The 13,243-nt window shown below is 48.7% G+C and overlaps 1 protein-coding gene across 1 annotated transcript; it reads left to right on the forward strand.

Annotated features, from left to right (window-relative positions):
- The first annotated feature begins 5,500 nt into the window (after positions 1–5,500).
- Positions 5,501–10,912, forward strand: LOC143736388 (uncharacterized). The gene is made up of 12 exons (XM_077227128.1): positions 5,501–5,697; positions 5,787–5,983; positions 6,068–6,118; positions 6,288–6,379; positions 6,500–6,957; positions 7,484–7,802; positions 7,911–8,709; positions 8,814–9,038; positions 9,133–9,398; positions 9,487–9,743; positions 9,822–10,070; positions 10,160–10,912. The coding sequence occupies exons 1-12, from the start codon at positions 5,501–5,503 to the stop codon at positions 10,824–10,826; spliced, it is 3,777 nt and encodes a 1,258-aa protein (XP_077083243.1). The 3' UTR covers positions 10,827–10,912.
- Positions 10,913–13,243: the final 2,331 nt, after the last annotated feature.

Below are 13,243 nucleotides of genomic sequence, written 5' to 3' on the forward strand. Positions count from 1 at the left end.
ATAAACCCTTCCTGCAGCAGCTGTCTTCGTGCATCTTCCTGTGGGACCCAGAGGACGCAGCCCGGTTGCTCAAGGCGAAGAAGAGGATGCTTGAGGCGCAGGGGATGACCTTCTCGTCCGACGCCGGAGTGTGGAGGCACGTCAGCCGCAAGAATATGGCTCTCCATTGCCGTCGCCGCACGCGTGGAGCGGCGGAGACGGAGCGGCTGATCGGTGACCTCCTGGAAACCTTCGGCGGTGCCAACGGACGAGACACCATGGGGATTTCCCTGCTGGACCAAGACCGCATCCAGAAGATCTGGACGGAGCAGCGGCGCCACCTCCATTGCATCCAGGACCCGCCGGGCGTGGAGCTGTACACTGAGACCGGCAGGGTGACCAAGGGGGGGATCAGCCTGCCGGTGTACCGTTGTGCACGAGGCTCCACGTCCCTGGAGTCGTTCCACCTGCATCTCAACCGCTTCATTCCAGGTATGTTTCACATGCTTCACTGTCATGTCAATCTTTCACTGTCATCGACTCGCTGTCATTCACATTGTGTGCACTGAATAAACTGCTAAACAGATCTGTGTTCCTCCTCAGGAGAAAGTGCCAATCCCTGGCACTTCCAGGCATTTCTCCTGGAGGGGTTGACGCGGTGGAACGCCGACAGGGCGGCGTCCGTGGCACAGGAGGGACGGCCGCTGCTCCGCTCCTACAATGGCCCCCTGCAGCACTCCCTTGACCAGCTCAGCCAAAGGGTGCTTGGCACGAGTGTGGTCAAGGATTACACCAAGCCCAGGGAGTACACGGGTAAGAACACTCAAGCCACCGCGCTTACACGTGTCCACACTGAATGATATTTGTACCAGACTGACTGATGCGATTTGTGTTGTTGTACTTCAGGGGAACTCATCGGCATCGAGTACCTGTACTCCCAGACGGGCAGAGTGCTGCAGGACGTCAGCTTGGACCCTGACATTCCGGACGCGGGGGGGGACGTTCCCCAACTCGTCGAGGATGACGAGCTCGCCGACGGCCCGCAGGAGGTGGAGGACCTCACCCTGCACGTGCCTGGCGAGTTCCCAGCTCCTCAGACGGACCCGCGGTCAGGGCGACCGGCTGACGCACCCGCGCCCGAGCCATCCAGTCCGACCGGTGCCCCCGAGCCCGCACCCCACTCCCCCGGCCGGTCCTCGCCAGAGCCTCAGCAGGCTGCTGAGGTAAGCACGCCACCTCTTTGTGGTCTGCGACTGCAGTGCATCTCGCATCACCAAAAACTGCGCTCGCTCTGTTCCATCCACCTGACTTATTGTTTTCCATCTCTTCTTGTGTGTCTGCAGGACTACAGAGGACCGGATGACCAGCCGGGGTACCTGGCCGTGGTCCAGTTGGCCACGGCCTTGGTGGGGTTGCGTCACGACCCGGCCTTGCCAGAGGGGAGGGTAGACGAGCTTATCAGGCTCTACGAGGCCCTGTCACCGTACGACAGGGCCCGAGTGGTTTACCCTCCCCGCTACAGGGACAGGCCAGCTCAGGGGCGCTTCATGGCAGCCAAGCCAAGCCGCCCCAGTATACCTGGTGTGGAAAGCTTGAGACGGTAAGGCTACGCTTCCATCATACATTTCCCTGGTGTACAAACAAGCTGCTTTATGTAATGTTGCCCATTATCATGCTCATATCTGTCATTGTTTTTGTCCATTGTCCACAGCTGCCTGGTCGGAGAGACCTCTGGACCTGCCAGCAGTCCCAGCGCAAGCCGGCTGGTAGAGGCAGTATGCACCCAGCTCTGCCGCTTGATCCCCTCGGGCAGCCGTGCGCGCGGTGCCCGGAGGTCGCGGTGGGACAGCATACTGCTTCGGTACCAGCACATCCGGGACCTTGTGCTGGGCCACCAGAGGCTGATGGCTCGGGCGCCCATACAGCTCTTTGAGCTGAACGCCAGGATCCTCTCGCTGTGGTATGTTTGATGCTTTTGATGTTATGGTAATGACATGCTTGAATGGCATGCTCTCAAAATTGTACATGTAACTAAAACACTACGTTGAAATCCGTTTTCAGGTTCACCAGGATGCAGCGGGAGAAGGAGAGGACTGTGCTAGCTTCAGGCGTTGCAGCAGAGGGACGACCACCAGCGGCAGCGGCAGCGGGTTCGGCGCCGTGCCCAGCAACAGCGGTGGATCGTTCTCCGGCAGCAGCAACAGGCCAGGCGAGGACAGCAGCGCCAAGGGCGGCGGGACCTCTGGCAGCAGCACCGGCCGTGGCAGCACCGGTGCCTGTTCTGCCAGCGCCAGTGCGCCCACTGGCGCCTTTACCGCCTGCCCCCTCAGCTGTTGTCCTGGCCATACCACCGGCTGCTGCAGCTGCAACAGGACCTTTTCCGGCAACACAGCCTCTCTTTCTGGACCTCTCACTGCCCCAGCAGAGTGTGAGGGTGCTCCCCATCCCAACGCTCCCTCGGACAACGCCAGCCCCACACGTCCTCCCTCTGCCGCTGGCCGCCGCACATCACGCCGGCCCTCGGCTGCCTGCACCACCTCCTGCTCCCCCTCCTCAGCCTCGCTCTGCGTACAAAACTGAATGGCTGAGGAGGAAGAGGGCTGAGCAGAGGGCAGCGGCAGGAACAGTCGTCGCTGCCCGGGCCGGCGTGCCACAAGAACAAAAGTGCAGGAGATGCGGCCAGCCAAAGCGGAGGGAGACCGGACACACCCGCTACGGCAATGTACATTTTTGCTCTGCCGCCGCAGCGGGTAAGAGTGTGGAGGACTGGCTGAGGGAGATGAAGGACCAGGGTCGAGCCCCGGACTGATTTCGCATTCTCGCTGGGGCAGGTGTATATAGTTGTTTCAGTGTTTGTTTGTTTGTTTTTTAAAGACATTGACTTTACCCTCCACAAGGACCGGGACCTTGCCGCGGTGTGGAGGCTTCCTACAAACACCGGTCCACACCTGCCACAACTTTTCTACAGCAAAAAAAACATTGTGTATCCCATTCACACCTGTATAACATTGCCATGCCTTTGTACTATTCTGATTCTTTGCACTGACAAGTTATATAGGCCTATACTGTGTGTGTATGCTGCCTATCATATGGCTTAAGAAAAAGAAAAGAAAACATTGTCTGTCCCATTCACACCTGTATAACACATTCACACCTGTATAACACATTGTCATGCATTTGTGCTGTTCTGATTTTATGCGCTGACAAGTTATATAGGCCTTTTGGACATGTGGGTATGTTCAATAATGTGGTCACTGTCTTTGGAGTTACGTCCAGTTGCCACTGGCTCTGTTGCCGCCGCGTTGGTACTTCACACTGTATGCTGCTGCATTATTTATCCATGCATGTCTGTAATGAGCCCTTATACTATGCGTCTGTCTGCTGTGATTGATGTGGTTTAAAATAAGAGGAATGAAGCCTTGTGCCACTGTTCTGCATCAATACCACTGTTCTGCATCTCGCCCCAGAACATTTATGCCATGTGTCTGCTCTGATGCTCTATTTGTATTATTATTATCATCATCATCATCATCAAAATCATCATGTTTTATTGTATTGTAGTTTGAAATAAATAATCTATTTCACACTGTAGTCTACTGCTGCTGTGTTTGGTGTTTTCTGCATCTATACATCATCATCATCAACAACAACTACAACAACAACAACAACTACTGATATTTAATTGATATTTTTTTTACTGAAGAAAAAGGTGAAACGAATAATACACGGCATGTAACTTTTATTTATACATTGAAATAAAATTATTGACATAATATAAATGTAATATAATGTTTAACATAACAAATTTTTATATATATGCAGAAAAAGGTGAAACAATATAAATACAATATATCTATGCAGAAAAGGGTGAAACAATATAAAAAGGGGAAACAATATGAATACAGTATATTATTTAACATAAACAATATAAATACAATATAATGTTTAACACAACAGATTTTAATATCTATGCAGAAAAAGGTGAAACAAATAACGCACGGCATGTTACTTTTATGTATACACATGAAATAGGCATAATATGAATATAATAGTGTGTAATATAATGTTTAATATTTGTGCTTCGGTCGGGATTCGATCCTACGCTTTGATGGTGTCTCGTTTGTACCGCGTTTGTGCGACTGGGCATGCGCGAAGGCACTAATGCGCATGCGCGAAAACAGAGAAGAACGATGGCGAAGCTTTAGCATCCCCACCGCGCATTTTTCTCTGTTTTTGCGCATGCCCAGTAGCGCCTTTGCGCATGCCCAGTTGTACAATATATATATATGTATATATGTCAATCTCAAGTGCAATGCCAATTGCAACCTCACTCACTCACTTACTCACATCAATTATTCATATTAGCAATATTTGCTAAGTATATGGCAGTTTGTGATGTTTCAGAGACGTTCGTTCCAGAGACGTTGTTCGACGGTGCCTTTATCTGTGATGACGGACATTCGAATAAAGGGTGGGAATCATCAGTCAAAGAGTCCAATCTTTCTTAAACCAGGCAGCTACATATGGCAGTTTGTGATGTTTCAGAGACGTTCGTTCCTCCCCTAGGCGGTTCCTCCCATTGGCCGGGAGCCCTGCCTCGGCTCCTATTGGCCGAGGCCTCGTCGCCGGCGCCAACGTCGACTCCGACGTCATTCACTCGATTCACTCTGTCTGAATCACGAATTGCCCCGAAATAACCGGAAATAACCATCTTTTGCTGTTTTACTCCATTTAAAACAATATTTAACACAAACGTTTTTTTAAAAACGCTGCAATTTTCTGCACACGGATCATTTTTTAGCCTTTTTGCTCTCTTTTTTTGTGGGTTTTTCTACCCTGTATTTTTTCGTTGAGCACGTAAGTAAGCATATTTCTTTCCCTTTCTCTTGTTTTATCTGTATTGTATTTTTAAAAGAGGCACATAATAAGCCTTTTATCAAAGTGTACTGCATGCAGAAGAGGCGGGTGAAAAAAAATTGGGGTGATGCCGAGTCGTTACGTTGGAATGACGTTTGACCCGCCTAAACCTTATAATTCTGTATAAAAAGTACAGTTTCATTCATGATTTTCATCGACACCCAGTAAAGTGCAGGTTTTCTTTCTTTTAACTATGTGCAATGCATGCAGAAGTGGCGTGAGAAAAACAATGGGCTAATATATCGAGCAGTTCATAAGCAGCTGACGTAAAACATATAATTCTGTATAAAATGTACAGTTTCATTCATGATTTTCATCGACGCCAGTAAATCCACTTTTTTTTCTCTCAAAAATATAATGTATGCAGACTTCTTCTGATGAGCGTTCGTTTGACCCTTTACTCACTTTATGTCAGTTTTATGATCCGAATAATCAACAACTATGGAAAAAGAAAACGAAATTCGTTTAAAATTATAAAAATATATAACTAAAAAGAAAAAAATTAGTACTAATGCCACTGATTTAAAATTTTCCATGAATATTTATTGTGTATGGGGGTTTTCAGTGGGGGTTTTCATTGTTTGCATTGCTTTACTGTTGCAGAATGGAAAGCACACCCAACCTGCGTGTGGAGGCTGGAGAGCTGGTGCTTAGGCCTTCTAAGCAGGCAGCCACCGTAGAGAAAGTCCAGAGAGAGGGCACGTTACCTGGCTGTGAGGGTGACTGTCTGGTGGGCTTTGGGGTCCACAAGAAGAGCACCTACAAGGAGCTCTATGAGGCTAAGGACAGGGAGAGGAAAAGGTAATATGTGCTTCTGCTTGCTTGTTATTGTATTGCTGTTTTGTATTTATTTTACTCTTATCATGTAAACTATTGTGTTTCTTATGTAGTTATGTGGAGTTCATCCGGCACAAGGGCACCAATACAGGCAGCAAGATGGACGCCCTGAAAAAGTACATCTTGCTGAGGGACCAGCAAAGGGAAAAAAAGTCATCCTCTGCATCCCAGCCTGCTGTCCCGCACCCTTCACGCCTGACTTCTCCTCCTCCCACCCAAAGCTCCCATTCCCAGCCAGCCACAGCACACAGTGAGTTTTTAGATCTATAAGTGGTGTAATTCTATGCACGTTCTAATGGAATTATGAATAACATTGTAATTTTTCTGCCCTCAGAGCCAACAGATGAAGATCTGCTGGCTTCAGCCATGGAGGTGGAGCCACAGTGTGAGTGTTTTGTTTTCTTTTGTGTGTAGAAAAAGCATGCTCACCTGATCTTATGTGATCACTAATACATTTCCTAACATCATATGGTATTGTTATGTAACCATAAATGTCTTCAAATTATTAAATCATTAGTACTAATTACAAAATTAAAATGATGTGTTCTTCACAGTACTTACACCAGCACCACCACCTTCAGCGCCGATCCGCTCACCTCGCTTGGAGCAAAGAGCCGCTCAAAGGCTGGTGTCAGCGGCTTCTGAGGTACAGTTTTCACACCAGAAGTTTGCACATATATATATATATATATATATATATATATATTATTATTAATTTACTCATTTTGTTTTTATTCATACATGACATATTTTTGTGTTCCTATAGGTTGTTCTCCCTGAGGCCTGGAAGCACTCCCTTCCAAAAGAACAACACGAGTGGATCGGCCGCTCCCTCTTCCGACGCCAGGGTGGAAGGGCAGCGCTGACAGATAACCTGCAGATGTGGTGGTACCCTCCCCAGCCTCGTCTGCAGTATCATCAGCCTCCAGCATCGCCGGACGTGTTCTTCACCTGGCCGCTGTGTTTGTGGATGCCCTACAGAATGTGGTCCTACAAGCTGATCTGCAGCTCGCCAGACTGCAGACGGTCTGGTCGGCGACTGACATCATGTGGGCTCTACAAGACAGTGAGGCGGGTGCTGAATTTACACGGCTGGTATTTTCTGGCAACAGAGTACCTGGAGTGTCAGCGCTGCCACAAGAAGCTCGCCGCGTGGTCCTATGACGTCCTGGACCAGCTGGATCCGGCTCACCGCAGGATGTTCCCAGCTATCCTCACTTACCGGTGAGTCATGAGAAAATTATTCTTACTGCAGGTGCAATTACCTACTAACATGTTACACCGTTAACTAGGATGTAATGGTAATAATGTAACTTAAATTACTTAAAAATAATATTTTTCTTAGTACTTTTAAAATTAATTACATGTAATAATTTGTACACAAAACAAGCTTTTGTAGTTTTTCCCCACGACACTGTGTCTGCCAGTCAAGGTTCTATACAGAATGTGTGAGCGACCCACCCCCATTGATCTTTGCTTGACCTTTCAAAGGTGTCAAGCTCAGAACAATAACATTCCAACACCTTGAGACACCTAGCCTGACAGCTGAGGTTCTATTCAAGATGTGTTAACGGCCCCCCATTGAGCCTTGCTTGACCTTCGATAGATGTCAGTCTTAAAACAATATCAAAGTCTGTACAGTTTTTTTATCTTTTTGTATGGGAAACATCGCACCTTTCCTCTGCTCTGGAAAAGATAACACTTTAAAGGAACTTTAATAAACTTTGCCTTTGTCTGTGTGTTTTAACAGGTTCTCTTGTGATATGCATGTGGCAAAGTTGATGAGGGAGCGATCTCTCGGCAACAGCGTCTCTATGCTGTATCACAAGCTGTGTGAACAGCATAGTGAGGAATGGATGGAGAGGTCCCTGCAATATCTCTCTGTGTGTCACCGGTTCCAGGGCACCACCACACAGCCCATCTCACCTCCACCACCCAAGCCGCCTGTACCAACCGCCAAGTGGCTCCTCTCTGTCCACGCAGAGGATATCCGGTCCCGGTATGGTGAGCTCAAAGCCAGGGTCACCTCTGTCTTTGGGTCCATCCTGAAGATGGCCTCCACAAAAAAGGTAACATATTAATCAAATAATAGTTTCAAAGGCCCAAATGTGTATATACAGGTGTAGATAAAAAATTTGTAGGTTATCTGTACTGAATTTTCTGTTTTCCAACAACAGGTGGCCAAAAAACTGGCAGGAGCTGCAGCTGGGACCGCAGCCTGGGTCACCAATGTGGGCAATGAGCACGGACAGGTCCTCATGTCTGTGCTCACCTCACACGAGGGTCAGGGACTGCTGCCCATGACCACAGGCCTGGTGAAGAGGTACGAGGCGGCTGGTGTCGCTCCCCCCACGCTCCTTTATGTGGACAGAGACTGCTGCTCTTCTGTGGGCACATCCAGAGCAGGTGCCATGTTCAGCGGCTGGAGTGATGTGGTGGTACGTCTCGATGTGTGGCACTTCATGCGGCGCTTCGCCGCTGGTCTGCACACTGACAGCCACCCGCTCTACGGTCTGTTCATGGCGAAGCTCTCTGCCTGCATTTTCGTCTGGGACGAGGGAGATGTGGCTCTGCTGAGGGAGGCCAAAATGAGGGAGCTAGAGCAACAGCATGGCATCAGAGGCCTCACTGATGACCAGCTAACCAGCAGGCTCACCTCCAGACAGTTGGCGCTGCACTGTCGACGCTGCACACGTGGCGTGGAGGAGACAGAGCAGCTAATCTGTACGTTGCTGGAGGCCTTCAAGGACGCCAGGGAAACCATGGGCATCCCCTTGGTGGACCAGGAGAGGATGGACGTCATATGGGACACGCAAAGACGCCATCTTCCCTGCATCCAGGACCCCCCTGGTGTGCAGCTGTACACCCAGACAGGAAGTATGACAAGGGGAGGGCTCACACTTCCTGTCTACCGCTGCGCTAGGGGTTTCACTTCCCTGGAGTCCTTCCACAACCACCTCAACCGCTTCATACCCGGTGAGATTACACACATCCACCTCAATGTTTTTTTTTGTGATTGTCTGTTTTTATCTCTTTTGTAATTATAAATTAGTGTTAATGTTTCCTTTTTTTTTTATCAGGAACGAGCGCTAACCTGGAAAATTTCCAGGCTTATCTGCTTGAGGGTTTGGAGCGGTGGAACGAGGACCGCGCTGCTGCTGCTGCTGCTGCTACCGTAATGGATGAGGGCCCGTCGTCCCTGCGCTGCTACAGTGCCTCGCTCCAGCACAGCCTCAATGAGCTCAGTCAGCGTCTTCTTGGCTGTAGTCTTGTACAAGACCATTCAAAGCCAGGACAGTACACGGGTATGTGTCTATAATGCCATGCTTTGTTGTTTTCTTTGTAATGCACAGGTGTCGGTTTTAAAACCTTGTTTTCAATTTAATTTTGTTTTGTCAGGCGAGCTCATCGGGGTGGAGTACCTGTGCTCGCAGCAGTCCTGGGAGTTCAGGGAGGACTTTGGGCGGGACCCAGATGCCCCAGATAGAATCCCAGATGACCTAGGGGAGGCAGAAGATGAGGGATTTGGGGATGAGGCAGAGGAGCAGGACCACACCATCTCCCCTCTTTCCTTAGTGTCCACCCAGGAAGCTGTACGCTTGTCTCAGGATTCAGCCTCACCCTCTCAGTCCTCCCAGGACCTGCCTCCTGAGCCCCAAGAAGATGTATGTATGCATGCAGGCATCCCTTGCCATGCCATCATATGGAGGACTTTTTTTATCCATCCACTAATTTCTTCTTTCTTCTTGTTAGGTGTGCAGAGGACCAGACGGGACACCAGGTTTTGACAGAGTGGTGGACCTGGCCAGGTACCTCGTCGAGCTGAGAGAAAAGCCTTGTGTCTCAGATAGGGAAGCCACTGACATTGTTCGGCTGTGGGACAGACTGCCGGACAGTGACAAAAAAGGTGTTTCCTATCCGACGAGACACAAGGGGAGACTCTTACAAGGCAGGTTTAAGGCCACCCACTCCAAAACCTCCACCTGTCATGGAAAGGAGAGCCTGAAGCGGTAAGTTAAATATTTGCACACAGAGCTTTAATAATGTAAATGACTATATGCTTTATAATTCCCTATTTTATTTTACAGGTGTGTGCTGGGGCAGGGGTCGGGCCCTGCGCAATGGCCCAATATTAGTCGAATTGTAGAGGCAGTATGTCTGGAGCTTTCCTCCATTCATCCAGCGGGGAAGGTGAAGTGGGGAGTTTCATTGAACCGCTGGGCTGCCGTTCTACACGACTACCAGGCCATACGGAGGCTGGTGGGGAACTGCCCAGCACTGAGGGGACGGGCAAGGATTCAGCTGTTTGAGGTCAATCAGCGGACGCTTTCTGTCTGGTAAGTAGTTTCTTTTTAAAGCCAGCTATAAAAGGAATTTTACAATTCTCATATTCTGTTCATCCTATTAATTGTGCCATTTTAAACAGGTACAACAACTACTGGAAGAAGCTGGAAGCAGACGTGCTGGCTCTGAGTGTGCCCTTGCCTCAGATCCGCATGGTGTCTAACACCCTTCTTCCTGTAGCCAAACAGAAGACGTCAGTGCCCGCTGCACCTCAATCAGCACTCAATCAGCGACATCCTCCCCCCGCATCAGCACCCGCCCTGTCTGCTCCACCGCCAGCGTCTCTCTCTGCTCCACCGCCGGCGTCACTCTCTGCTCCACCGGTAGCATCGCTCTCTGCTCCACCGCCGGCGTCACTCTCTGCTCCACCGGTAGCATCGCTCTCTGCTCCACCGCTGGCGTCACTCTCTGCTCCACCGGTAGCATCTCTCTCTGCTCCACCGCCGGCGTCACTCTCTGCTCCACCGGTAGCATCGCTCTCTGCTCCACTGCCGGCGTCACTCTCTGCTCCATCTTTGAGCAGAACAACTTTGTGGAGGAAGAGAAAGGCAGAAGAGTTTTTAGCCCAGAAGCAAGGGCTGCCCCCTCCACAGCAACGTGAAAGAAAAGATTACACATGCAGTCGATGTGGGCAGCCCAGAAAAAAAGAGTTTGGGCACACCAGGGTGGGCAGCTTCTTCTTCTGTGCCACAGCAGAGGGAAAGACTGTAGAAGAGTGGCTGCAGGAGAGGAGAAATGCTTCACTGTAAATAGTTATTTGTGTAAATATTGTAAATGTCCTGTTTCTTATTATTAAGGAATATTTAATTGCATTTAATAAAGAGCATGTAATTATTCCAAAGTGATTGTTCTTTATTTCAAAAGGTTTATCTGCCTTCATAACGGTCATATAAATTGTCCTTAATAATGATTATTTATTTTAGAACATTTAACGATTGTTCTTTTATTTGAGAACATTTATGTGCCCTCAATAAATGCCATGTTAATATATATCAAAACCTAATTTAGGGTTTACCTGCCTTCATGAGTCATGTAAATTTCCCTAAATTATAGTTTTTTACTTTTGCACATTTATTTGCCCTCATAAAAACCACGAAACAGTCCTTCTTTATTTCAGAATGCTTCTCTGTTAAAATAGGCCATGTCTGACCTATATATATAATTAATATATGTACGTATGTATTATTACATTTATACATATTTGTTGTACTTGTACAGATTTTAATTAAACAAAGGGTATATAGGGATCCCACAGTTAAGGCCATGTTAATAGTCTTAAATGCTTGTTCTTTATTTTAGAACACTTATTTTCTCCCATGAGGGTCATTAAACAGTCATAAAAGACTGTTCTTTATTTTAGAATGTTAATCTGCCTTCACAAAGGCCATGTTAACAGTCCTTAATGACATTTATAGAACATTTATTTGTCTTCATGAAGATCATGCTAATTGTCTTGCCCATTTATTTTATTTGTGGAGCTTTTTTATGTATTTAAATTATGCATTAGCATTCTATTATACCATGGTCTGGGTGAGTACTCGATTCTGGCTGCAGGATGTCCGTTAAAAAGTGACAGAGGACACCTAGTAAAGGAGTTCTGGTGAATCTGACTGTTTACCGTTCGAAATTAATAAATAAATGCGCTGGCTACATCAGCTGTGAGTAACCATGTTTACAATTTAAAAAAACCAGGGGGGTATAAAACAGAGTCAGACAAAGATGGAGAGACTCAAGAAGAAGTGACAACATGTAGAATGCAACAGGACGTCTCTGAATGGTTAGTTGATGAATTTATGTTTCTGATGTGGAGTTAACTATCTTCAATTAGCATAATTCTGTCATGATAATCTATAAATCGCTCCTATAGGAACTGTTGTGAGATGCACACAGAGTGACTTTTTATTGCATGTGAAAAGAAGGATGCTAAAGTTTGAGCTGACTCACAAATGTTCTTCTTATAAAACAACTTTTCCTCTTCTCAACATGGACTGCGTGTCCCGGGGGCGGGGTTTATGTACATTTTAGGGTTGCTGATGTCACTAACCTGGGAGGAATGTCGTGTAGTCCCTACCAGCCGTTTGTTGTAGTCCTTTTCTTTAAAAGCAAATAACTCCCTTTGCTTTGAACTTTGAGCATTGTAACTTTGCAGATGTTGTTTATGCTCAAACAGCAACATTTCACAGTTAGAAAAGTGAAATCGTGTTTTACCACCCCTTTAAGCATCAGAGCAGACACATGGCATTACTGTTCTGTGCAGAGATGCCACAGCATCCAGTTTGGCAAGTACCAGGGTCAAACTTTCCGTTGGCTCCTGGAGAACGACGTGGGCTACACCACGCAGTTGGTTGCCAGCCACCAGCGGGAGCGGGAGAAAAGTGCCTCCGACAGCCCCCTTATGGCCAACAAGGACGCACTCGCCCGGTACTCGTGCGCCCACCCTGCTTTTGCTGAGCAGCTGCGTTACCACCGGGTGCACGAGGAGGCCCGGGCTCGCGCCACTCAGCCCGGGTGTGAGGGCGAGGCGCTTGTTGGCTTTGGGGACTACAAGGAGGCCACCCTGAAGGACCTGTACGACTCCAAGGAGAAGCAGCACCAGAAGTAAGTCCTGTTGTGGTGAAGGGCAGTGAACTGTCGACAGGGTGCTGTGACTTGTTGATATGCGTGTTAATCTTTGATCATTGTCTTGCAGCTTTGTCAAGTGGCTACGGCGGAAGACACCGCAGCCTGGGACCTCGATGGACGCCGCCAGGAAGTACATCCTGGGCCGAGACAAGGAGCGGTCGGCAGAGGTGGCTGCTACCCCCCCACCTCCCACCAGCAGCAGCAGCAGCAGCAGCAGCAGCACCCCCACCACCAGCAGTGGCCCCAGCAAGGCCGCTGCTTCCACCGCACTGCCGCCGCGCAAGCCGATCGCTCCCATGTTCTCGGCCCTACTGGGAAGGCGTCCAATGGCCCCAGGTGAGCTGCAGGCCAAGGTCAGGAAGCTGATGACCACACCAGCACGGCCTGCAGTTCCAGGTAGATCTCTTTCTTTCTCTTTAACACAACAGTGGTTCAGTGTACAGGATTAACTAACCATTGCCCTCCCACCCCACAGCGGTGTCTACATCCGTCAGAGACCAGTGCCCCTCGGTTCCGCCGCCGCCCCCCCCCCCCCCACAGAGGT

This window comes from Siphateles boraxobius, unplaced genomic scaffold (assembly GCF_051911475.1).
Source record: "Siphateles boraxobius isolate OS27281-9 unplaced genomic scaffold, OSU_SipBor_1 13, whole genome shotgun sequence".
NCBI classification, from domain to species: Eukaryota; Metazoa; Chordata; class Actinopteri; order Cypriniformes; family Leuciscidae; genus Siphateles; species Siphateles boraxobius.

What these genes read in the sequence shown, in the direction of transcription:
- LOC143736388 (XM_077227128.1), top strand. Translation starts at nt 5,501, where the DNA reads ATGGAAAGCACACCCAACCTGCGTGTGGAGGCTGGAGAGCTGGTGCTT. An exon ending in AGATGGCCTCCACAAAAAAG is followed by an intron (nt 7,803 to 7,910) that starts GTAACATATTAA and finishes TTCCAACAACAG; the next exon opens with GTGGCCAAAAAACTGGCAGG. An exon ending in CTCCTGAGCCCCAAGAAGAT is followed by an intron (nt 9,399 to 9,486) that starts GTATGTATGCAT and finishes TCTTCTTGTTAG; the next exon opens with GTGTGCAGAGGACCAGACGG.